Source organism: Emydura macquarii, unplaced genomic scaffold (assembly GCF_026122565.2).
Source record: "Emydura macquarii macquarii isolate MOO-44397 ecotype Brisbane River unplaced genomic scaffold, CSIRO-AGI_Emac_v2 contig_2897, whole genome shotgun sequence".
NCBI lineage: Eukaryota > Metazoa > Chordata > Testudines > Chelidae > Emydura > Emydura macquarii.
Window position 1 is genome coordinate 36,730,864 of NW_027133034.1, and position 27,385 is coordinate 36,758,248.

General features: G+C 44.5%; 1 protein-coding gene across 1 annotated transcript in view; it reads right to left on the reverse strand.

Annotated features, from left to right (window-relative positions):
* The window catches only part of FAM81B (family with sequence similarity 81 member B), a 64,941-nt gene that overhangs the window by 35,934 nt on the left and 1,622 nt on the right, over window positions 1–27,385 (reverse strand). The window contains exons 2-3 of the mRNA XM_067568972.1: window positions 24,937–24,999; window positions 1,690–1,942 (exon numbers count right to left, since the gene is read on the reverse strand). Of these exons, the coding sequence (XP_067425073.1) occupies window positions 1,690–1,942; window positions 24,937–24,977 (294 nt within the window). The 5' untranslated portion in view covers window positions 24,978–24,999. The remainder of the gene's footprint in view (window positions 1–1,689; window positions 1,943–24,936; window positions 25,000–27,385) is intronic.

Below are 27,385 nucleotides of genomic sequence, written 5' to 3' on the forward strand. Positions count from 1 at the left end.
AGGTTCAACAGCATTTGGTTATGTTCCTATAAAAAGGCTACGTCTACACTACAGCGCTGCAGGTGTGCTGCTGTAATGCTGTTGCATAGGGTATTGTCTACATTGCCAGAGCTGCATCGGGCTCCACAGATCAATGCAATTGGATCGATTGAGCGGGCAGTGGAGATCCGCACAATTGATCCCAGAAGTGATCTCCAGCCGATGGAGTAAATCCATCCCCCCAAAAAAAGAGTAATGCTGTGTCAACTGGAGGGAATTTTCCATTGACACAGCGTAGCTTGTGTATTTCCTGTCAACACTGCTGGCAGTGTAGACCAGGCCATAAACATGTTACAAGAATGGAAGGGGATTTTCTGCCACTGAAGTTAACCCACCTCTTCAAGAGGCAGAAGCTAGCCTGATGGAAGAATTCTTCTAACCAGGAATTCTTCTGTTGACCTAGCTATGTCTGCAGTGGGGGTTAGGTCAACCTAACTACATCACACAGGCACAAAAGTTTTCACATCCATGAGCAATGTAGCTAGGTCAACCTACATTTTAAGTGTAGATTATATGAAATAGTAGAACATTTGGGTTTAGAAAATTAATAAATGTAACCAAATAATCTGAACTTCGAAGTTCAGTTTGGGTTTGGTTCAAATCTTAGCTGAATGTTCAGGTTATTTCTTATTTTCCCTGGACTAGATCACTCATTTTACCCAAAACTGTAAGTGAACAAAACTTGAACCTTTGATCTTAGAAAAAGTTCTAACAGATGTTTTATTTTTACATTCACAAGCCTCTGCATTCCCTGGTTTCACATGGAACTGTGAGTACTCCCATAGGGTCAAAGAGGGTGTTCCCTGGTCCAGCTGAAATAATGAAATATTGGAAATCTGATGAAAACCTTGATCCTGGCAGATATCCAGCCCCAAAGAGTTTGGATACAAATCTTTTGAAATTCGCTCCATCACAAAACCCTAAACAACTATTGGGTCTCTCTGTTCATCAGGCCAACTGGTATGTTATGTCTCCATCTGTTTTTAACAAGTCCAAGCATGTTCCAACTTTTAAACAGCAGAATCTTTGGGCCAAATCCTCTCCCTTTTCAAGGCCTTATGTGCCACTCTGGAAACAAAAGAGGGCCTGAATTTGTCTATATTTGGCCAGTTGTGAATGCCACTTGCATAGGGGAAGTCTCAGCTGGCATAAAGGCTATGACATCTCATTCCCATAAGGCCAGGTGTGCCAGAGGCAGGAGGGAGCATGGGTGCAGTGCTGCTGTACTCTGGCTAGCCTCATTTGGTTGATAAATTATTTAGAATTATTGCCAGCTGATGTAGTTTAGAGCAGTCCCCAGGCTACTGTAAACTATAATGGACTCAGGGCTGAGCTAGGAGAGAATCAGGGAACTGTAATTAGCTCCCTGATGTCCAGGCTGAGGCATATCTTAGCCACAGGATAAAATCTAACCTTTTGAATCTGAAGCAGTCCTATCGGCCAAGAAGCCTCTGAAAACTGTCCATGTTCAGTAACTGAGGCAACAGTGGGTAGCTGGCCTCCCAAGGAGAGCAAAGATATATTAATATTAGCTGTTTACACAATATTAAGTAATTTTCTATAGTTGAAAAATATATTGGTCCTGACTGAATCATAGGAAACTAGAGATGCAACAAATCCCACCAGCTCCAAGAACATACATAGACCTACCTCTATATCATGGCTGAGCTTCTTAACTATGCTTGTAATAGTCTGTATGTGGTTTTCCAGCAATTGTTGTGCTGTTGCCTCCCCCTGCTGATGGCCCTTACTTCCCTGAAGATAAGAAACAATGTCATCTTTGATTCGAAAGGCCTGATCTAGGAGAAGAGCTGTGGTCCTCTCCTGACTGGACAACCGGTTTTCTAGAAGATTCACTCTGTTTCCAGGAATCATGGGAATTGCAGGAAGGAAAGATTGGGCCCTGTCCAGAAAAACACAGTATAGAAAAGGTAACATATGAATGAGGCTGACGACTGACCATTGTACATTAGATTTGAAATATGCTGCACATTACACTTGCACATGATAATAGTTACAGTAAGGTCAATATTTGACACCAAGGGTACTGAAATAACAAGTTGTGACCCGTCCATGCCTGGGGTAGCCACTTGGAAATGCCAAGGTCAGGGCAGGCTGCAAAAGAAGAGCAGATTCTCCCAGCACTGGTGGGTGGCACTGAAACCAGACTTCCCAAGGAGCCACAAACAGTGCTTTTGACTTCCCACACTGGTTATTAAGAAGCCAGTATACAAATACACACAGCCCCCTTTACTGCATTCCAGTCTCCGTCTCCCAATCAGCCACTAGGTCCAGTACAGAGACCAGTTATTTAAACTCTATGCTCTTTACTGAAAAGGTTCCCTCTGACCCCAAAGGGTCAGCCACAGTACCAGATCAATATAAGTTTGGATTGTACCCAAAATACCACGCTGCCAGCCAATCCTTTAGTAACCAAAACTAAAGGTTTATTATAAAAAGAAAGAAACAAACCATAAAAGAAATGTTAAAGGATTAAAGTAATCAGATACATACAAATGATTAAAAGTCTATATACATCAGGTTTTTAGAAGAATTGTGGAGTTTGCAGGCTTGTACAGTTCCTCTGGTATACATCCAGTAATTGGATGGGTCTCAGTCCTTTGTTTCACAGCTTCAGTTCAGTTGTAGAGGAGCTGATCCAGAGGTAAGTTGGTAGCTGAAGCTGAATCCTGACTGAAAGACAACATGGATTCCCAGGCCGCCGCTTTATATAACCTCTGGCCCTAGCCATGCTGTCAGTGGAATTTTACAGGAATCAAAACGGAGTTCAGAGTTACATGAGCGAGCCACGGTGACTCATCAGATATATCCCTGGCTTCTCCCCCAGGCCTCTTGCACCTGGGAATGTCTTAATGGGCCATTAAGCAGGCTATTGTCCTGCCGCCATCCAGTCTGGGGTATTGCCCAGGCAGCACAATTTGAAATACAGATATCTCAAATATGTCCATAACTTCCTTTACACATATCACACATGAACAGAAGTATTATCATCTTACCTAACCCATTATAACCTTTCTAACAGTACCTGACATGGCATATCTCACATAAATTATTATGATTTTGACATACTGATGTTAAACCATATACTAAACGCCCCCCCACCCCCAAAATCTAACCAGCATGACACCCCCAACGTGAGACTGGTGTAGAAGGGAATAATCAGAGCTCCTGAATACACCTTAAGGGCCCCTCTGATCCAGCCAGCATGACAAAAGTGTCTCTTTTTCTTGCCCTTGTTCTCTATTATACAACCTCCATGACAATAATCGTTGATGTAAATCCGCCAGGATGAGGGAGTATTCTTACTAGCTCGTAAACCTTTTAAACAAGCAGATTAATTTATTAACAGCACTCTACAGACTGACTGGACATAAGTACATACTGTCATATAGCAACAAAAAATATAATGGGTGGAAAGAGAAGCTGATAATGATATAGACCTGTCCTGCAGGGGAAAATATCACCTTTATCATCTTATTGATTATGGGAATAACATACACTTCATTTTGCAAAGTGACATGCTGCTCCCTGTGTTCAGAAAGATTTATCTGAGCTCCCTGGAGCCTGGACTGTCTTTTTTTTTTAATCTGTTTGTACAGCGTCGTGATGCTTTGGGGATCACTCAGACGAGTAAGGGGTTCTGTCATTGTCTTCCCAGTAACCTTGGGGCTCTTGGTGCGGTGCAGCTATGGTTCAATTCCCTGACACCAGTAGCCAGCCTACAAGCACAAGGTTTCACCCATGCTTTTACCGGATTAGTTATTCCTTGCTGGGTGACACCAATAGCCCTTCAGTCCTGAGTCTCCCCACATCTGTCCTTCCCAATTTCTTAACTATTAGACACTCTGACTATTCCCCTCTGGTTCATCATTGCCCATGGTATGAAACCAGACCCCCCAGTCACCAGTTCACTTTGCGGAACATGCTCTATCCACTTTGCATAACAGAGACCTGCCTGGCGTAAAAACAAACAAAAGGTTTATTTAATAGAAAAGCCACAGATTCAAAGATGAAATAAGAAGGGAAAGCAAACATATACAAGTTTGTAGTGAGGTGGTGTAGCCTCCCTCAGAGCCAGAGGGGGGAGGAACCACCCTTCCTACGCAAGGGGGCGGGGCTAGACCAACTTCACCCCTCCCACCAGAAATGGGTGGGCAGGAGGAGAAGTACAAAAGGCAGGGCCTCTCTAGCTCACTTAGGAAAGAGCTGTTGGAGAAGGATGTCTCTCCCCCGATGCTGGGGCTCAAGCCTGATCGTTGCACACTGAGGAGCTGCTGCTGTCTGCGACCTGTAGGAGCTGCCTGCCGCCTGCGACGCTGAGGGCCTTACCCCAGGGAGACTGACTGTGACCCTAAGGCCCAGGTACTGTAAGGAAGAAGGGTAGGAAGGAGTCCAGGAGAACCAGACAATTGTCTGGTTGTGTTGTGGCCTGCAGCTGGGTCCGAGAGTTTTGGCTGGAACCCTGCTGACCCAGTGGCAGAGCGCCCTGCCACCGTTAGGGCCCTGGGCTGGGATGTGGTAAAGTCGGGAGGGCCTGCATTCCCCTTCCCCCTTGCCACCCCAACCCTGGGGTGACAGCCTCACCCTGGCCTGTGTGAAGCCTCACTGGGCCACAATCTGTTTGTCCAGCCCTGCCCTGCCTGAGAGGCAAGAGCAATAGACTGCTACTCATCTGATTGGCTAATTTCCCCTGCCAATAGACGGTGAGTGAATGAGGTGGTGTGGCCTCCCTCTGACCCAGAGGGGGGGGAGCGACCGTCACCCCTCTACAAAGTTACATAGAAAATAAACTTAAAGACACAACCTCAGGCTTTACATTTCCATATTAGATACAGTCCCTTTTCTAATATAAGTTACCTATTACCTTTGAACAGTTTCCCAGAATAGCCCTTAGCCATAGGGAGGGTCAAGCATTTCATGCACACCATCTGCGAACCAAGTGACTGTCTCTCAGTTTCTGGATGCCAAACCATACAGACACAAGTCAATTATTAAAGGCTTTTTCCCCCTCTTAATCCCTGATGACTCATGTTTATTCAGAGCATGGAAACCCCTTCTTGATTTGAGAGCTGGGATGTTTCAACGTTTTTTCATTAACTTTAATGGTTCACCATTGTTCTTTCTTGGGCTGGACAATGGATGGGTGCTTGAAGTGGTTTCATGTAAACAACTGGCTTGGGAAATGTGTCTCCCTGTCTGACCATTCACTGTCCTGTTGTGAGGTGAAGTCCAAGCTTTTACGAGCACAGTTCTCTACATATGCAAATATATAAAATCATAACCATAGTCTGTATACATATCCTATGATTATTCAAGTTTAGAATATTTCAAGCTTTCATAAAAGACCTTATTCAACATGTTTTTATAACACAATAACATTGCATAGAATCATAGGGTTAGAAGGGACTGCAAGGGTCATCTAGTCTAACCCCCTGCCTAGTCTAACCCCCTGCCAAGATGCAGGATTTGTTGTGTCTAAACAATCCAAGGCAGATGGCTACCCAGCCTCCTTTTGAAAACCTCCAGTGAAGGAGCTTCCACAATCTCTCTAGGCAGTCTATTCTATTGTCTTAATGTTCTTACAGTAAGGAAATTTTTCTTGAGATTTAATTTAAATCTGCTATGCTGTAGTTTAACGCCATTGCCTCTTGTCCTGCCCTCTGTTACAAGACAGAACAACTTTTCTTCCTCTTTTTTATGGCAGCCTTTCAAGTATTTGAAGACTGCTATCATGTCTCCCCCTTAATCTCCTCTTTTCCAAATGAACCGTACCCAGTTCCTTCAGCCTTTGCTTATATGGCTTGCATTTCATCCCTTTGGTCATCTTTGTCACTGGCCTCTGGATCCTTACTAGTTTCTCTACATTCTTTCTATACATTGGTGACCAAAATTGGACACAATACTCCAGCTGAGGCCTAGCCAGCATCAAGTAGAGCGGTACTATCACCTCCCAGGACTTGCATGCTATGTCTCTATTAATGCAAACTGCATTTGCTTTTTTGCAACAGCATCACACTGCTGACTCGTGTTGAGACTATGATCCACCACAACTCCAAGATCCTTTACAGCAGCGCTGCTGCCAAGCCAGGTATCCCCCATTCTGTATTTGTACATTTGTTTTTTTCCCTAAGTGTAGCACCTTACATTTGTCTTTGTTGAATTTCATTTTATTGTCTATAGCCCTTCTCCAATTTTATCAAGATCCCGCTGAAGTGTTGGCTCCCCCCGCCCCAGCTTTGTGTTATCTGCACAGGATACAATCAGTCAATTCAGCTGCTTATTCTTTGGGGTATCTGAACCCTGATTGTCATAATGGGCTCAGATTCTTAACTGATGCCTCTACGCTGCTACTGTAATACAAATAAGTAATAATGGCAATAATTATTTGCATATTCCATCCACTCATTCAGTGCAAATCAACAAAAGGTGTTCGGAAGACAAGGCCCTTTGCAGGTGCAGCTGCGTGACAGTGGAGGAGTTCGTCCGATGAATGCCCATGGACTCACACATCCCAGTCTAGTTAAACAACACATAATTGGACCTTGGACAAACAAAGTACATCTTCCCTGGGTACCCAGTCCTACTTCCACTGAAGGCAATGGCAAAACTTTTATTTGGTTAGGTTAGAAGATAAGGCTTTCCATGAAAAGTGAGAAGACTGACACGGGTGATGGTGTGTATGGTGCTCAACGGATGAATAATGCCTAGCTCAGTGGGGTCACGATCCATGACTTGGGCTCCTAAGTGCTACCACAATGCAAATAATAGTAATAAAGTTTTATAATACTACCTTTATTCAGTGTCAAATGAAGACCAAAAGGAACATCCCTATTGCTCAGGTTACAGAAATACAAGGCATAGCACAGTTTCGTATTTTTCTTGTAATTGTGTATGATGGAGCAAAGAAATCCCACACTAGCAGAAAAGGGGTTAAAGAAAGCCTATGGGCCCAGCTATACCCGCCTTGCTACATCTGCAGCCAATGCCAGGCCTCTAGGGGGAAGAAAAGGAGAGAAGCTGGCTCGGTTCAGGGCTGACTGAGGAAGAAGCAGAAGGTAGCTTTGCCTTGCTCCTTGGGGATGTATCGCTACAAGCCTGACAGCCAGGACAAGTGCTGGGGAGAAGCACTCCTGACTGGGAGAGACTGTAGAGGAGACTGGGGAGCACCCATCAGAGAGTGAACTTTGCTATTTTGACTTTAAGAACATCGTGGGGCTTACACCTGCACTGTCCCGTGGAACCTGAGGCTGTGCAGGATGGAGCAAAAGCTCCACAAGAGGGTGCTACTCAAGTTGACTGTTTGGACTATAGGGGTTATGCCCCAAAGTGAAGAGACATAGGTAGGAAGTAGCTCAGAGCAGTGGACTTAGATTCTCCACCCAGAGGACCCAGCAGGCATTGCTTCCCATGGGACTCTGGGCTAGAGGCAGGGCCGGAGTCTCCTTACTACACCCCCTTAAGGGCTGGGGCCCAGTTTCAGGTGGATACCAGAAGATTCCCAGCCTAAGCTCAGGAACCAGGCACCCCTGCTTTCTGGTCAGAGAAACAAGGGGCTGGAAATCAGGTGTGTTAATTGGTAGGCAGCCTGGCCCTCTGCGTGCCCTATCACAGTGTTGTTCTTTTAAAAAAATGCAAGTTTGACAGCTCTGAAGGACTCTGTTGTTTATCTGCAGAACAGGTATGGCATGGGCAATATCCATGCAAGTTTCCTTTCTCTGCCCTGTCAGTATTCCTCAGTCCTCATCTAGAATGAGGGTAGTTCAGTCCTTGAGACCTCTGCAGGGTGCTAATTGATGACAATTGTAATGGTGGTTAAAGCTGACACATTTCCATTGGAAACTGGACTGAGATCACAGTTCTCATAAGATCTCATAAGACTCCCTCCCTTCCAACAGCCTTCAAATGAAAAAAAAAAAAATCTAGTAATTACCAATGTTGACTGGGTTTGAACTGGGAACCTGGAAGCAAAACACCTTATGTTCCATTACATGTCCCATGAGTCATTCAATACCTCATCTTAACTCACTCACAGAGTTGCATGGAGCCAAACAGAACATCAATGAAACAATGTAGCTTTAATGCAGAACTGTTCTATAATGCATAGTGTGGTCAGAAATGATAGCTCTTCTGGACATGCTCAATTTGTACTTGTTCTGGTTAAAGACTCTTTTGTTAGCTTACCTTTACCAATAAAGAAAATCAATCCAAACAAAACTTGGCCTTGGATCAAGACTTTTTTACCCAACTGTGGACAGATTCTGATATCAAGTCTGCTTCTCTGGTGACCTCTATATGTGCGAGGAGTTTATTCATTTTAAAGACCTGGCTTGCTTAGAATTCTCACTTACTGTCTTAGCGAAAAATGGGGACCATATTGCATAATGATCTTGATAGTCATTGTTCCCGCAAGGTTCTTATAGTTGGTTCATTATTGTGTTATCTGAGCACCTATGTGGGTCCAAACTACTAAAACCTTCCCTCCACACATGCAGCAGCTATAGAGTCACCTGTGAGGAAAATTCCATTCCCTGGCCTGTAAAGAGCTCCCAGACAGAAAGACTTAGTACTTTGCAAAGGGATTGAAGATTTTTGTTTGTATATAAAATATACGTCTCTCTATTCATATACACACAAAACTATCTTGATGCAGATGGTGTCCCAATCCCCACAGAACGCAGCTCAATGATGTGCAATAGTTGCAGCCTGGCCACGTTTCTCAGCCTCTCTGCCTTCCTGATTACCCTTTACAGCAGTACTGTACTAATTCTACTGCCATTCAGGGCCCATCTGCTTGTGGATGTGGGAGCACAAGACTATGGCCACAGGAATAATTTCACACACATGCACACAAACACTGAAATGCAGTCATCTTTGGGGTGAAATGAACCAGCTATTTGAGAGCACTCAGCAAAACTACGCAGATGTCTAGAACTGCAAGTGGGTCAGAACTTTGGATTTACATTTCATCCAAAAGATCACTGGTATCATGTGTCTTTTAATTTAACCACAATGACAGACTCAGTACCCTTTTATAACATGGTTTAGCTGAAATCCATAACTTAATAGTAAAGAAAAATACCGAGATAGTCATCTGGGAACGAAATCAGATGCATTTTCCCTTATTATGATCTTTGCTTTTAGATTGCTATAAATAAATGTCCTGTTATAAATATAACTTAAAGAAAGAAAGAAGAGGAGAAAAAAGTTCAACTGTTCTGCTCAATCAATATAGAAAATGCAAAGATGACAATTTACTGATTGATGTATGCCTAAGGGTAATCCACAATGAATTTTACAACTATATGGACTATAAAGATATTCTGCAATTGGCTCATGGGCGGTGTGTACCAAAAGATATTTTACATTTAGTTGCACAATTATGATTTAAAAATAAACACAATCACTGCCAGCCATGAAACAGCATAGGATCTGAACATTTATTGTCAGTAGCAGCTCTGTAAACTTTAAATATCAAACTGACCTTTTGAGATTGTGTATGTTGTGCTTTATCAGTGGATGCTGAACCTAAGTCACAGAAAAATGACTGAGAATCCTACAGTATAGGTGAGATTTATTTAAAATTTTATTTAGTTTTATAAATACATTGGTTTCCCACAGACCATCTTGTTTAACAAAGAAAAAGAACTAAGGAGCCTGTTAATTATATGAAAATGAAATTCTAATAAAACTTGTTGACATATTAACTGTCTGACTAGAGAAAGATTTAGAGTTCCACTCACTGAATCTCAGAGAGCTTGCTAGGTAGACATTAATTATTTGATCTTTGGAGCTTTATTACTTCATTTACCCACCTTTCTGATTATCTTTCTAGCCACTTGCCAAGAGTCTGATGGAAGTTCCTCTGTATTCCAAATTGAAAACCCAAGGCTCTTTTTCCTTCTCATATTTTTTACACTGAGATTACCATTCTGTCCTCCCCCACTAGGACTCAGATGATGGATTGGAGGCAACATATGTTACAGATATCCTTCAACTAAGACTTGGACTAAATGGGGAAATGTTTATTCGGTTCTCTGCTCTGCTGCTAGCCTGCTGGGTAGCCTAGGATAAGTCACTTCCCGGCACTGTGACTCAGTTTTCCTACCTGTAAAGTGGTGGATAATGATCCTAACTTCCTTTGTAAAGAACTTTGGATGGAAAGCACTATGTAGGAGCTATATATTAATTATTATGATTTTATTTTATAATGGGTAGCTGTTGCACTGTGGTTTCTGAAGAATGTGAGAGATCTATAGTAATTTTATGAATGCTATGTATCTGTCTCTGTGAACTTGGTGGTTATTGGATTGCTGGCTAACAGTTAACTAAAAGTTAAATTAGTCTTGGTTAGCCTGGGATTGCTGGAACCAAAAGCTAGACTAGAAATAGTCCAGATTGCTGATAGTCAAACAGACAAATGAGGTGATAATTCTTTTGAAGTTTATCTCTTGTAATATGTAACTGGGACCTGATAGGTTCTGCAGAGGAAGGGAAGATGGTGAGAAAGACCCCAGCTTGAATCCCTAGGGATTTTTGTGTGGGAACTCTAAAAACAGAGTCTGAAAGTCTAAAATGAGCCTCTGATGAGTCAGGGGAGACAGTCTGCAGAAAAGCAGGCTGGAACTTGATCCGCAGAAAAATGAAGGGAGGAGCAAATGCTAAGTGTAGATAAGACAATGTGTGTTTATACTTTTGTTGTGGTAACCCTTTTTTCTCTGCTTGTTATATTCTGTGGATAAATACTTTGTTTTGAACAAGTTGTTCTGTCACTGCATTCTCAAACTGGTCACAACTCCTGGAAACAAGTATATGGCATGGACTTGCTGAGGTACTATGGTCGGTAAACTGATGATCCAGTCTAAAAGTGGGGTGAAATGTGGGATTCTACTCTGGGTGAAGTGCAGGTGTAGGCCTGTCACTTGAAAGAGGTGCCCATCAGTAGCCAGAGAAAGATTAAATGTACAGCTCACTCCTGAACCGTATCAGTATTGTTCTGCTGTTACTAATTATGTGTAGTATTGCACTCTAGAGCCATGCTGGGTAAATGGCTGAACAGCTGCAAAAGAACAAGCCATGACTCAGCTGTAGAACATACAAAGAAAATCTACTTTTCTCTTTTATCAGGTTTGCTGTTTTAAATCCCTTGTTAAGGGCCTGATCCTGCAAGATGCTTAAAGCCTTCAGCTCTCTAACAAGACAGAACATTAGATGTTTTCACTTTGCCCTCCTCAGACAGACCATATTCCACTGTCTGGTTCTGTTTGAATCAGGAAAACCCATTAGCAGCTTTGGGATACTTCTCTAAATGCAAACATCAAATATGGGAGCATTTGATATTGATATTTTGCATCATTGTTCAGATTTCTTCCACATTTTATAAGGATTTGATTTCTTTCTTTATCCAGCCCATCAGTTTGTGGGATTCATAATGCTGATGTGTGTCAAAAAGGGCAGATCTGAGAAAGTAGTTTACCAGATTCTGGAGCTATTATGGGATTTTGAATTGTTAAAGATTTTGGTAATACATTTACCATAAATTACTGTAGCTGATACTAATCTTGTTGGTCCAGCTGGTTTGAAAAATAAATTATAATCTTTGTTTGGTCATGCTTTGGTAAAATTAATATAAACTGAAGAACTCCATATGCTAAATTTATAAACCACTTTGTCTCATTAATTAACTTCTTCAAAATATCTCAAAGTGTGTGTCAAAGTCCCCCTGAAATCAGGCTGTACAGGAAATGGTCATAACACTATAAAGGCTGTTGAAATGTTCATTCCATTTTCCTGCCAAAAATACTGGCTTCAGTTAAGTAGACCTTGTCATGTATTTTGACATTATCAAAGCAATCCTGGAGATGTAGACACATCTTCCATTAAAATTAAATGTCTGAAGTTAGGCACCCGAATGCAGAAAAGAGTGCTTTGAAAACCTCAACCTACATGACAAGACTCACTTTTAATAAAGATGATGTTTCCCTGAGGAAATGGATGCTTCTTCCTGATCCCTTTGTGTTCTCTTTTTGCTCTATATACACAATTTTGATATCCCTTATACTTTCCTAAAAGCAACTAAAGCCAAAAGACCTTGAAGGTTTCTGACCTGTCAGAGAACCAGAATGTGGGCGATCTGGCCTACTGGTTGGAATGGGCATCAGGAACAATTGGAAATCAGGGCCTAGAGTCAGAGCTGGAGGGAGTAGTCAGAAGCCAGAGCCAAGGGTCAGGCCAGAAGTCAGGCACTGTGACCCAGAGCTGAGAGTCAAGCAGGAATCAGAGATCAGAGCTGAGGGTCAAAACTGGAATGACCAGCAGCAAGTAGGGTAATAGGCAAGGGGAGGTCTCAGGCAGGGCCAGGACTGAGGCAAAGCAGTGTGCAAGGCAGCAGAAACAAGGCAACACAGGAGTAGTCACAGTGGTGGGCATGAGCACTGAGCAACAGGGGAGCTGCTGCTGTTTGCTGGTTTAAGAGCTGGTCTGTTGACCCTTCCAGCCAATCTGGTGGCATAGCGAATCAGGCAGCCCAGAGACCACTGTAGTCCAGCTGTGCTCATAAATTTCTTATGTTCTTAACAAAGAAGGGGTCTGTTTGATGGAGGCATTGGTGGCTTTGTTGTAGGTGAACTCGACATGAGGGATCAAAGACAGCCAATCATCTTGATCTTTTAGAAACAACATTGGTACTGTTCTGGGACACTGACCTGCTCTGCCTGACCACTGGTACGTGAGTGATAGACTGTTGAGGTTAGGGTGCAGGTGGTGTAGATATTCCTGCCAGAAGTGGGAAATAAACTTGGTCCTTGGTCAGATCTGTAGAGAAGAAAAATGTTCATAAACAGGAAGGCTCTCTTTTGAGCAGAGGTAAGTGCCCAGTCTGGAACAAAATGTGCCATCTTGGTTAAGTGGTTGATCATTACTAGAATTGTAATGTGGCCTTGGGAAGGTATTAGTTCCATGATAAAGTGCATGGAAATGATGGCCCAAGGCCAGAGCAGAGTGCATAAGAGCTTGAAGAGACTCAGTGGTCTTGAACAGGGGGTCTTGTCTTGGCGCAAAGATCACAGGGGTTTACATAGGACACAATAGAGGCACATACAGTTGGCCACCAAATGCACTAGGATGCTAGGTCTTGGAATGGCCAAAGTGGCCCACAAAGGGAAGTTTCTTGGCAGAGCTGTAGGACTCAAGGCCAAGTAGCCACTTCATATACATATATGCATCCCTGGTGGTACAGAATCCCATCCTGGAATGTAAACACTGCAGAGGCCTGGTACTGGTTGTGGTCTAAGGCTTGACAGGTTTGGATGGCAAAGAGGTCACCAGGCAACTGAGAATGGATGGAAGCTAACAAGTCAGAGACTGTGGTGCCAGAAATGAAGTTTAAGGGCTTGAAAATCATGGACCTAATCTCCTCACCAGGCTTGAAGTACTCATCCTTCTGTGACAATACAGCTGACTTCCCATTTCTTGTTCCAGGATGGTAGTTGACCATGAACTCTAATCGTATAAAGAAGCGGGAATAGCATGCCTTCTGCTGGTTCAGGTGCCTTGCTCTCTTTAAGCATTCAAAGTTTTCATGATCCATGAGAATATGAACTGGGAAACTAGCTCCCTCCAGAAAGTGGCATCATGCTTCGATGGCTGCTTTAATGGCCAGCAGTTCTTTGCCCAGGATGTCATAATTATTTTGGTGAGAGTGAGTTTTCTTGAGTAAAAAGTGCACAGATGAAGATGCTCATCGTGAACATAAGCTTGGGATAGAACTGCTCCTAGTGCAAAGCGTGAAGCATCTGCTTCCACTGTAAACAGTCTGGTGGAAACTGGGTGGATCAAGATGGAAGCTGTGTTGAATCTCTGCTTCAAATTATCCAAAGCAGCTTGAATTTCTGGGCACCACATAAACCAGGCTCCTTTCTGCAGCAGGGCAGTGAAAGGAGTGGCCAGAGCAGAGAATCCTAATTTAAATTGTCTATAAAAGTTAGTGAAACCCAAGAAGAGTTCGATTCCACGGATATACTTCAGTACTGCCTACTCCATGATGGCTGTCACTTTGTGGGGGTCCACTGTCAGTCCCTTCGCTGAGAAAATATACCTAAGTAATTCAAGAGTGTCCTGGTCAAATTGGCATTTCTCCAGTTTGGCATATAGCAGATTCTGGTATAGTCTTTCAAAAACACTGTACACATGCTAGTTGTGCAGAGGTTAGTCCTCAATGTGGGGGCAAGAAGGAATGAATGTCATCAAAGTAGATAATGACAAATTGGTGCAGCATACCCCAGAAGATATCCTTCATAAAGTGTCGAAAATTTGCTGGAGCATTGCATAGCCTGAACAGCATGACCAGATATTTGTACTGACTGTGTTGAGTGTGAAGTATGGTTTTCCTCTTATCTCTCTCATGCATGTGTACCAGGTTACAGGCCCTGCACAGATCTAGTGTTGTGAAATTATAAACTGTGCATAAATTGTTCTAAGAGTTTGTTGATAAGGGGGAGTGGATAGTTATTTTGTATGGTCACTTGGTTGAGGCTCAATAATTGATACAAGGCTGCAATGAGCCATCCCTCTTCTTGACAAAAAAAGATCAGGGCACTTGCCAGAGAAGTGGACAAGCAGATGAAATCCTTCTTTGGCTCTCCTGCAAATACATATGGAAGTGTCAGGTCCCATGGGTCTCATGCCTTCCTCTGTGGAAGTCTTGGGAATCATCACACTCCAATCTTCCACCCAGCAGCTCACAAACAGTAGTTGGGACTGGGGTCCATGTAGCCCAACTAGGGCACAAGCCTCACCCCTACACACTGATTAGGAGATTCTAAGGCTCCTGATTGGACCACAGCCCCTATTTTGAAGCCAGAGGAGGAAACAAAAAGTTGCCTATACAACTGTGCTTTGCCTTGTCATGTATTGCTATTCTGGTATTTATCTGTACCTGCCTTTGTCTTGTCAAAAATATAAGTAAAGCCACGGTATTTGTGGAGGATCTTGGCCATGGCAAGCAGAGCTGTGAGTGGTGGTCCTAAGGGTCCTGCCAGGCTCACTCCCTAAGAGTCAGGTTTTCCAGTAGGAGGTGTGAACCATGAAGCATATTGGTCCAGTTCTTGGATCCAGGGAGGCAGGATTGTCAGCAATACCAGGTGCTGAAGTGTGGGGTCCTCTTCCCCCAGTAAATGTTGGGGTCATGTGTAATAAGCCAGGCCATATCTAGCTAGGATGACTGGAGCATGGGGGGCCCAGATTAACTCAAATTGGAGGGTTTCCCCAATCAACACATTAAAGAGGAGCCCCACACAGGCCTGGGTCCATGGGGAATGATCAAGGGCATAGTAAGAACTGCAGCCAGCACTGGCTTGAGAATTCCTGAAACTTGTCCTGATCCCCATCAAATTTGTCAGGCAGTAGAATTTTTGGCTCGGGGATGGAAGACAGAGTTGGGGGAGCTAGCTGGACAGCCTGGCTTGCAGGTCTGGAGTCTGTGATTACTGGATGGTTACTTGCACCTGCATAGTCTTCCTGTCAATCACCTGTTACACTGGGGCCTTAATAGAGTCCATGTTTGCCCCGGGAACCTTGGCCCTGGTCTTCTGGGCTGCTCAATTTGTCAGGTGACTGGGAAGTAGGCAGTGTAGTCTAGCGGTCAGAATGGGCATCGGGCCTATTGATCAGAGCAGGCTTTGGGAACCAAGGCCTAGGATCAGAGCCAGAGACGGTAGTCAGATGCCAGAGCCAAGGGTCAGGCTGGAGTCAGGAAGTAGAGACCAGAGCTGAGAGTCAAAACTAGAATCACCAGGAGCAAGCAAGGTAACAGGCAAGGGGAGGTCTCAGGCAGGGACAGGGCTGAGGCAAAGCTGGATGCAAGACAGGGGCAGCAGGAAGAAGGCAACACAGGAGTAGTCACAGTGGTGGGCATGGGCATTGAGCAGTTAGTAAACAGCTGCTGCTTGCTGACCTAAGAGCTGGTCTGATAGCCTTTCCAGCCAACTGGCATGGCCAATTAAGCAGTGTTCTGCTGGCCCACTGAGCTCGTAGGTTACCTGGAGACTAGCTCTGCTGCATGCCCTGATTCCTGACATGACCTAACCACAATTATTATATTCATAATAATAAACTGTTGTGGTGAAGGAGACATGGAAATGAGCCTGATTCTTGTTTACAGTACCATCACTTTACACAGAATTTACACCCGTTTTAAGGCCCCTTTATGCTGCTAGACAGTTGCACAGTGGCTTTAGTGTATATGAGATTCAGGCCCCATGTCCTTTATGTAGGGTCAAAGACTAAATTATGCTAAAAATGTGGCCTCAAATGACCAGAGTCCCAGAAGAGACTCCTGGCATAAGGAGGAGAAGGGAGCTGACCAAGGCCATGGTGAAGCTGAGCCCTATTATGCCTGATATTCACCTGGCATAAGGAGGAGAAGGGAGCTGACCAAGGCCATGGTGAAGCTGAGCCCTACTATGCCTGATATTCACCTGGCATAAGCTTTCCTAGCCTTCACCAGAGATGGAAGTTAGAGCATGTTCCCTGGACCTCAAACTTTCATCAGGGCTAAGATGTCAAGCGTCAGGGAGCTCTTCCCTGAAGCCACCACTCTCCACCACATCTGAGTACATCTCAGAGATATTAGAGAATCACGTCCCCATGACTACATATAATGGATACAATATGAAGAAACTGAAGGAGAAACAGTAAAGGAGGAGACTGAATTTGTTCTATATAGGTTCTTATACCATGCTCACGATAGTATCTGAGCACCTTCCAGGAATTCAGTAAGCAATGTGACTAACTTCTGTCACAAGTTGTTGGGTCTGTCATCCTCTTCCAAGAGGGAGAACGTGTGCAGTACGCTGTTTTGTTTTGATAGGAGCTATGTGGAAGTAGTGTTTTTTTGTTTGGGGTTTTTTATATAAATATACCTGTTGCTATGTGTTTATGTTAGAGAAGGAAAGGTTAACAAAATGCACCTTGGACTGGGGGTGGAAAGTGGTGAGGTTTGTGATGATCCCTAGGAGAGTTCATTTCACAGTCTTGGACCACCCCCAGATAAAGTTGTGGCTCCTTCAGTTGAGTGTTACTCTTATTTTGACAGTTTCATTGGGTCAGAGGAGCAGAATTGTCAACCATGGTCGACATGGTCTTCATCACAGAGCATTAAACGTCTTTTAAACACCTTAGGCCCAGGTCATGGATCACTTTGAAGATATGGACTGAAATGTTGAACTAGATTTGAAATTCTATGGGAAGCCAGTGTAGAGAGCTCTGATGTTCTTGTGACAGCCTGTTTTCCTGAGGAGATGAGCTGCAGCATTTTGTGCTAGTATGAGTTTCCTTCATGCTCTGGTATACTACATTGCTGTAATCCAGCTACAAGGTGACAAAAGCATGAATTACTGAGGGCAGGTCTTCACCTACCAGGATGGAATAGAGTCTCCTAGTCAAACAGAGATGGCAGCAGCATCTGTGAGTAATGCTGTCTATGTGAGAGCTTAGCTTAGATGAGGAATCCACAAGTACTCCACAAAGAAGTGAGGAATCCACAAGTGAATTGATCAATCATGGATGTATATCTTCAAATAGACTGCACTGTAGCTGCAAGCTCTTCAAAATACTTTCCTCTGCCTACCAACATCACCTCTGTTAACTGGTTCAAAGAGCAAGCAATAGCAGATTGCATGATCAGCCTCGATGTACAAATTCAGGAATGCACTCCAGGTCCCAAGACGTAGGCTAGTGGAGACTTACACTTATTATTAAAGGAGTATAATCCTTCCTGAGGTTTCAGGAAGAGACTAGGACAGTAAAACTAGGTGGAAAAACTAGAGGAGAGATGTCAGAGAATCAGCTATGCTGTTCTCCCTTCATCAATTATGAGAGGAATTGGAGAGATCTCTAGAAAACACTAGATCCCCATGATCAGTAGCATTGCCCATCATTGCTGTCACTGAAGGGGTACAGATGCCAAAATGTGTGTCTGTGATCTCAAACAGATCACATAGCTTCTTTGGAAGATAGGTGGAGGGGAACAGAACCTCAGGGTTCACCTTATGGGCCCTTAGTGACTATTGCCACACCCTGTCGAACAGAATATCTTTAAGAAAAACAATGGAAAAACTGAGTAATTTTCCATTGGGAACAATTCTGCTAATACGTTATATTCTGGATTTTTCTTCCTTTATTTGCATGCAAACAGGATTTTTGTTTCATTAGAATTCATCTACTCCTGCAACATTTTTCCTATATGAACTCAAAATTATTCATCAGTGACACTGTACTCATTTCCACAACAGTCAATTATGATGTAATTCTAAAATTCTAACTTTAGGCAACCAGGTTTGAAGAAAAAAAATAACACAAGGAAACACAAGTAAATTCATGAGAGGAATATTTATAAATGTAATACTAGTGGCAGTTAATCAATTTTCCATTACTTCAAGGCTTTCTCTCATTTCTGCAGAAAAGAATAATTTAGCATGGTGGCACTTCACGGTCTTGAGCAATCAACATTCTCCTTATATTCAACTCATATGAACCTTGAAAGTTCAGTGTAGAAGCAAATCCATCCTCATTTTCCTCTATGTTGAACAGAAAGCAATGAAGGACATGGTTTGAAGGAGATCTCTTAATTTTTACTGGCTAAACAATTGATGGGGGGTGGGAGGGAAAACATTTGATATTCAAACATAAAACACCTTATATACATGAACTGTCCATTGGCTTGACCCCCCAAACTGGCATCAGTAATCATATCATTTGATTTTCCAATGATTGCATCCTAATTTTTGATTAGTTTAATCCTCATTAAGACCTACTGTCACAGTGATTTCCTACTGGCTGAGTACTGGGTCACTGCAGAGCTTTGCATTCTCTCTGCAACAGGCATTAGAATGTTATGAAAACAGTGCTCCAAACTCTGCAATTCTTGGTGACAGGACCCAGGGATTGAGTGATTCAGGCAGTGGAGTTCTGTGGTGGACATTCCACTTGGAAGGGCACTGTGTGGACCACTGCTGCCTTCCCACATGGGTGAATTCCTCTTCCAGCCCAGCTGCTTTGCTGGCATAGGGATGGGAGAATGCAAATTGTACTCCTCTGCACCTGTGAAGGCAAAGCTGAGCCTGGAAACTGAACTAGAATCTCTCATCAAAGTGTGGCTTACTAACCACAGAGACAGCCTACTGAACACATAGTTACTGGTAGTATTATAGTGCAAAATATGCAGTAGTAGGCTAATGACTCTTACTAGTCATAAAGGAGGTTCAGTACAATGCTAAAAAAGTAAAGATATTCCTGTGTGTAAGGTGGTGGTGGGGCCTCCCTCTCAGATTGCTAGGGAGAACCAGACTGGGCTGGTGGGGGTGGAGCTAGAGCCTGCCTGTCTACCAACCCGGAAGCAAGGGGGCGGGGCAGGAAGTACAAAGGAGAGGCCCAGGAGCTCACTTAGAGCCCAGCTCCCGGAGGGGAAGGACGTCCCTCCTGGTCCTCCAGGGCTGCCAGCGGCCTGGTACCCAGGTGAGCCGACCAAGACCAGGTACACAGGGAAGCGGACCAGGGCCCGTGTCTGGGAGCAGGCGAAGGAGCAGCGCGAGGCCTGGGGGCCCGCGGCACCCCTGGTTCCCCCCACCCCATCGGAGCAGGGGATTCCGAGCAGCGAGGACCTGGAGGAGTTGCCCGACGCTGACGTGGAGGAAGTGGCCCTATGGGGCCCAGACTTGGAAGAGCTGCCCCTGGAAGGGCAAGGGGATGATGGTGAGGCGGGGGCCCTGACTGGGCCTGACCTGGAGGAGCTACCCCCCCCCCGCTGACAGCCCCGAAGAGCTGCCTGACCTGCCACCCCACCAACGAGATCGAGGGTTCTATAATCTGCCTCTGGGCACCAGTCCCCCTCGTTGAGGTAGGACACCCGAATCCCAGGTACCGGAGGGAAAGGGGGGAGGAAGTAGCCCAGGGGAGGGGCCACATGGTCCAGGAGCTGGAGAGCCGGATGGCAAGTCAGCGTGTTGCGGTTGGGACCCCGCAGCCTACCCCGTGGACCCGTGGCATACCCCTCTGCTACAGCTAGGGACCTGGGCTGGGACGCAGTGGAGTCAGGTGGGCCTGCGTCCCCCTCCCCCTTCCCTGACCACACCAGTGTCCCTTAGACTATTCTACTGCTTGCTGCCCCGCAGGGGGCCTTTGAACTGTGTGCTACCCCGCCTGGGGAGCTAGACTGTTTGCTGCCCCGCTGGGGCCTTGGACTAAGTAAAGCTCGGGGACTGTTCCCCCAGCCCTCGAGCTGGGACCACCTCTGCTGAGACAGGGTAACGAGGGGGTGTGGCCTCCCTCTCAGATTGCCAGAGGGGGCCAACAAAACCCACTACACTTATCAAATCTGAAAAATAGTACCTATCACTCAGTTGTTGCATGATTGAGTTCACTCATATGGAGAAATCATAAATCATTTATCTATTTGACTTTTGAAATTTCTATCTGGGTAGAATTTCAATGATAACCTAGTGGCAGTTTGCCAATGACCTTGCATCCTGAAAAATGTTTTGGTGAGAAATCCTGTTTGTACTTTTGATTCAGTCCAGCATTTCCTTCACGTCAGCAATGATTACTTCATTTCTATTACTCTTTAAATGGCTCCAGCTCTGCTCTGAGGTTCAAGGCCCATCTCCTGTTATATGCTGGAGGAGGAGGGATTGTGCAGCAATCATTGTGAACAATCAAGTGTGCACAGAATCTTTGTGTGAGGCATGTACAAAGCCTCCAGGAAAGTACACAGCAGTGATTTCTGCTCTCCCTTTACTTGGCTGCAGTGTGCACTCATCCTTACTCCAACCTAGTTCTGCTGGCTGTTGTACCAGCTATGGCAACTTCCTGCAATATTCTTGATAAACCTGACTTAATTACACTAAACATTATTGAATTAAGTTTAAATCTCAGGAGTTCATTGTATTAAAAATGCAAAGCTTATATATTGTGGGACTGTATGTAACATCTCTAGGAGGGAGACATAGCCAATGTAAACATTGGGAAGTGTTATGAGTTTCAAAGGATTATTTTAAACAAGATGCCAGACAATCCAAGTGAAGTGGGGTTTCTAGGAAATACCTAGAAAGAGGTGAATGCAAATTACCATGTCCAGTTATGCAAAGATCCAACCTTCTGAAGCTTCACCCTGAGGAGGGGACCATTGTCTTGCTAACTGCCTATTCATGGTCTCTGCAGATCAAAGACCCAAACTGTATAAAGGAGTGACTCACAGATTTATGGGTGCATGTGGATGCGCCCCTGGAACCGGGGAGCAGCATCCAGGTTTTCCCCTCTCAGGGTCCTCCTCAGAGGGGGACCACCCCTCCCGGCTACCTCACTGGGAACAGTCCAGCGCCAGGCCCTCAGGCCGGGCTGGCCGGGCAAGCAGTCCAGCGCCAGGCCCTCAGGCCGGGCTGGCCGGGCAAGCAGTCCGCTCTCTAGAGCGGTATGGCGGGGAAGGCTTCCTCAAGGTGGGTAGGGAGGGGGGAGGGGGACGCAGGCCCGCTCGTCTCCACTGCGTCCCAGCCCAAGGCCCTGGCAGTGGCAACAGCGTTTGCCTCGGGGTTGGCAGGGCTCTGGCCGCAACATGTTGCCCCTGACTCAGCCACTAACTTGCGGCTATCCCTGGGCTTCTTCCTCCCCGAAACCCCCGGTACCTGCCTCCTCTGGGTCGCTGGGGCGTGGTAGGCCTGCTAGGCCCTCCTCAGCCACGGGCGGCAGCTCGGGCAACTCCATGGGCTCGTCCTCGGAGGGCAGCTCTTCCAGGTCCTGTGGCCCCCAGGCCTCGGGCAGGTAAGTTCTCGGTAAGTTCTCTGTACTACTCCGGCGGGTCCGCTTCCAGCTCCCAGGCCCCGGGTGTCTCGGGGGTTCTCCTCAGGCTTGTAGTCGGCAGAGGGGGGGCCCAATGGGCCTTCTTCCGGCTCCCAGGCCTTGGGGTCCTCTGGTAGGCCCTCCTCCAACTCACAGGCCATGGGGTACTGGGGGGAGGCCTCCACGGATCCCCAGGCTGGGGCTAAGGCCTGCAGCTCCCTTTCAGCCTACAGCTCCCTGGCCCGGCCTTAGCTAGGAGCTCAGGAGGAGACACATCCTTTCTTCTCAGCTGTCCTCCTCTAACTGAGCTCACCGGCCTGGCTTTTAAAGGCCTAACTCCGCCCCCCCCCCCCCCCCTTCCTGTCAGGTGGGGATACCGGGGCCTTTAAAGGCCTGGACCCGCCCACCTGCTTCTGGTCAGGGCTTCCCCTGGGGGAGGGCTCTATCAGCCAGGGTGGGTCTGGCTCCCTCTCTGAGTCCTCCTCAGAGGGGGACCACCCCTCCTGGCTACGGTGTGCTTTTTCTGAGTTAACAACTATTATGAACTTGTGACCACAGAAAAAAACTCCTTGGTCAGGTTTGAAGGACTGCCTGAGCCCTTGTTGGATCTAGAAGTGATCTCTGGTAAGCTTATTAGCACGCATGTAGAGCTGTTTTAATGTTTTCTCTGTAATGCTTTCTCCTTAAGAATAAAAGTGGTTGTTTAGGAAGGGCTGTGTGATATCTTGTACCCATGGGTAATTATGCTGTTTATAACTCCTGAGGAGAAAAGTAAAGGAGGCTTTCTTGGTGAAATTGAGAAAAAGGTGCAATATAGTGATGTTAGGAAAAATGCTAATATGATTCTGGAGTGTGTTAACAAGAGTGTCACATGTACAACATGGAAGGGAGTTGTCCCACTCTACTTGACACTGGAGAGGCCTCAGCTGGAGTACTATGTCCAATTCTGGGTGCCACACTTAGGAAAGATGTGGACAAATTGGAGAGAGTCCAGAGGAAACCAGCACAAATGATCATAGAATCATAGAGTTGGAAGGGACCTCAGGAAGTCATCTAGTCCAACCCCCTGCTCAAAGCAGGACTAACCTCAGCTATATCATCCCACCCAGGGCTTTGTCAAGCCACAGCTTAAAAACCTCTAAAGATGGAGATTCCACCACCTCCCTAGGTAACCTATTCCAGTGCTTCACCACCCTCCTAGTAAAAAACTTTTTTCTAACGTCCAATCTAGACCTCCCGCCCTGCAACTTGAGACCGTTGCTCCTTGTTCTGTCATCTGCCACCACTGAGAACAGCCTAGCTCCATCCTCCCTGGAACCCCCTTTCAGGTAGTTAAAGGCCGCTATCAAATCCCCCCTCACTCTTCTCTTTTGCAGACTAAACAAGCCCAGTTCCCTCAGCCTCTCCTCATAAGTCCTATGCTCCAGCCCCCTAATCATTTTTGTTGCCCTCCGCTGCACTCTCTCCAACTTGTCCACATCCTTTTTGTAGTGGGGGGCCCAAAACTGGACACAATATTCTAAATGCGGCCTCACCAATGCCGAATAGAGGGGAATAATCACTTCCCGTGACCTGCTGGCAATGCCCCTCCTAATGCAGCCCAATATGCCATTAGCCTTCTTGACAACCAGGGCACACTGCTGACTCATATCCAGCTTTTTATCCACCATTACCCCCAAGTCCTTTTCTGCAGAGCTGCTGCCCAGTTCGTCGGTCCCCAGTCTATAGCTGTGCATGGGATTCTTCCTTCCTAAGTGGAGGACTCTGCACTTATCTTTGTTATGATAAAAGGTTTAGATAACCTGATCTTGGAGGAAAGGTTAAATGGGGCATGTTTAGTCTTGAAAAAAGAAGACTGAGGGTGGACCTAATAAAACTCTTCATATATGCTCAGGGCTGTGCAATGGGGTGTATCAGGCCCTTTGGGGCCCCCTGCTGAAGCAAAGAAAGTAGAGCTGGGTCCTCCGGGCTGCCTAGAGAGGCTCATATAAAAGGAGTGTCAGTACCTGGACGGAGCAGTAGCTGGCTGAAGCTAGAGGAACAAAGAAAGTGTTCCTAGCTGATGAGTGGGACTCAAGCAAGACTTTGCCCTGAGGTAAAAGTGAAGCTGAAGGTGCTGTGGCTAAGAAGGGAAGTGGCCCAGGGAAATGCAGCAGCAAGTTAAAGGGAAGCAGCTGGTAGCTGCTACTTATAGGGTCTGTGGGTTGGGACCTGGAGTAATGGATTGACCTGGATCCCTCATCTGCCACAGGTAAAATGGTCTAAGCCCAGCGAATGGTCTAAGCCCAGAGAATGCAGGTGCAGACACACCCATGTGGTGAGTGGCCCAGTCACAAGCTGTTATAAAGAAGATGGTGATCAATTGTTCTGTGTCCACTGGAAGGGCAAGAGTAATGGGCTCAATCTGTAGCAAGGGAGATTTAGGTTAAATATTAAGAAAAACTTTCTAACTATAATGATAGTTTCATTCTGGAATAGACTTCCAAGGGATGTTGTGGAATCCTTTTCATTAGAAGTTTTAAAAACAAGTGAGACAAATCTGGCATGGATGTTCTAAGTTTATGTGGCCCTGTGTCAGCGCAGAGAGCTGAACTCAATGACTTCTTGAGGTCCCTTCCAGTCCTACACTTCTATGATATCTTCCAGTTATTCACATGTTCAGAATTCTATTATGAAGTCTAATACACCTTGCTTTCAAAAGAGCAGGACAAATCACCTTTTCTGTAAAGACCTGGACCAGGGAAGCAACCAGTTAGGTAATTTTATTCCATTCTGAAGAAAATGGTATAATACAGTACAGGCAATACATGCAATAGAACCTGAGTCATACATAGCAATGGTTCTCTCAGGTCAAGTACCACTGATGTAGAGCACCAATCACAATTAGCTATTATGCACCAATAAATCTACATTATTCTCTTTTTACTATAAAAATGGTAGTAAATACAATAGAGTGAGCAGTCCTTTATGTCCTAGAATCTGCAATCCAACAAGCACTTGATTGGAACAAACTTTCATTCAGGTTGTGGTTATAAGTAATTACAGACTTACTTGTCAGGGTAGTTAACCAGCTCTGTGGAGTTCTCTGACATTTTTGCTTGAAGAAAATCTTATCTAAAGTAAAGGTTAAAGTGTTTATTTGTGGTTTCCATGCATCTGACATAAATGAGCTTACAATCTATACATTCCATATTTTCAGGAAAGGATTTTATACATGATTATATATTTCATAGACACAGCAAACTTTCCACAAGCTATAGCAGAGATTCAGAAGAGTATTGTCCAGGTTTTGATTTCTGTTCAGGGAGAGCAAAAGGCCAGACTTTGGCTGTAGCTGATCAGCAGATAATTCCCCTAGCTAAGGGGAACACAGGCACAAAATCAGGAGAGCCGGTTCCTGTACTGGTGTCATCCCCTGTCCCGGAGAAGAGGCATGTCAAAGCAGGTTGAGAAGGAGACATGGCAGAGCTCAGCTGTGCTATCATGAACCTCCACAGGCCTCTGGTTCCTCAGCAGGCTGTAGCGCAAGTTAGAGCAACCTACTTGTACCAAAGTCAGGGCTAGCATAGATGGTCTAGCCCATAGGATAAGGGAGCCATAACTATGTGGAATAGCTGTTGTTATGTAAGGAGACAGAGTAACTGTAGATGTCAAACAGTCACTCTCCATACTGGAAAGCAGGTTATTGGACTTCAGGGACTATGAGTGAGCTGCAGGTCACAGTGAACAATAGGCTCTGGTTTCTGTTGGGTAAGAATTACATAATCTTTACATACAAATACCTTAGTCGTTAGTACAGGTTCTCATTGCTTTAATCAGAACACCACAATAATCAGATTCTTGACACCACTTTCTCCTACACATATTCCTCTGAGCTGAGTGGAGCTTAGACATAGAGGAGAGTCTGGCCTTATTTTACACAATTAAGACATGGTGAGACTGGATTCTTTTCTAGATCCAAAAGTGACTAACAAGAAAATTGGTGAATACTTCTAGATAGTCAAATTGAATTTGTTTTCACTGCCAGCCAGCTAATGTCCATTTTATTTAAATAAAGTGGTTAGGGCTAAGAGCGGTCACCTGATACATGTTATTACTGTATCAATATAGAGGTATTCCTGGATTTTCACATCGAGACTTATTCCCTCCTAAAGTTATTGTTCCTTATAACTAACAACGTATAAATTGAGTGAAAATTTGTAAAGTGGTTTATCCTTAGTTCTTACATATGATCTATGAGCTCTCTCTACTTTTGCGCATTGTACAGCATTAAACTCATTGTGGCGCTAAACAAATCACCATAAATAGTTATACATGAACAAAATCATGAAATCAGCTGTAGAATTATATACTTACTGTATATACATAGGACAGAATGAAAACATCCTTTCATTATTAAGTATTTACTACAAGAGTGCACAAGTAAACTAAATATAATTCCATATTAAAATAAAGAACTACAGATTAAAAATTTTAATCCCTCAAAAGTCAAGAAATGAATAAATTAAGGGCTTCCTGTTCTACCTCTGAAACTCAGGAAGAGAGTATGTCTGTTCATCAACGAGTGGATGTCTTGCTTTGCATTAAATGCTGGGGCAGTTGCCCCCATTCTAAAAGATGCTTAGAATTAGCATCTGTTTCCCTGGAGATGCTGTGATGTCATCTTTCCAATTCCATGCCACATGGCTGCAACTCTGAACTTCAGTGAGTAAAGCACAATTGTATAGCATTTTTAACTTATAGGATTGTATTACATACACATGAACCAGATCCCACTGATGGGCTGAATTCCTTTAAATAGCACATTGCACCTCCTTAAAATGAGCTGTTCATAAATACCCTGTGATCAAACAATACTTTTGTGAGGAGGTGAATTGAGTTTTATTGTATTTATTTAGTGCTTATTCCCTTGCTCTTCAGCTGTGTTTCTCAAATTGAAACAGAACAGAATCTTAGCCACAAACAGAATCTTGGGAAAAATAACTCAAGTACAGACAAGCAGAGGAGCATTTTGCATGTTATTTAACAAACATTTTTCTTGACAAAATCATCACACACATTTCAGAACAGTTGTGATAACTTGTCAATGTGCATATATTATTTAGAGCTTGCAGTTACCTCTATCTGTCCTGTACTGAAGAATAAGGAAATCCTAGTGGGAGTTTTATTAATAATTGCTTAACATCTACTAAACAAGAGGTTTTCAAGCAGTGATAAAGATCGAAACAGCAGTTTAGTAAAAACACTTTCTTACTAGCAGCTCTCATACTATTCTTCTGTGTGGCTATGTCTCCTGACTTAATTAAATCCAGGCTGAAGCAATAGTTGCAAACAATATATAATTTTTTGTCTCTTCCTATAGAGAAGAAAACTAACAAACTGCTCACATGGAATTCCATTTAGTTCATGTGTATATAATGAACTAACTCCTTAGTGTCAGGGGTAATTAGCCGTGGCAAGCACCTATGCTAAAATTAACCTGTGTTCGAGAAAGCTAGTG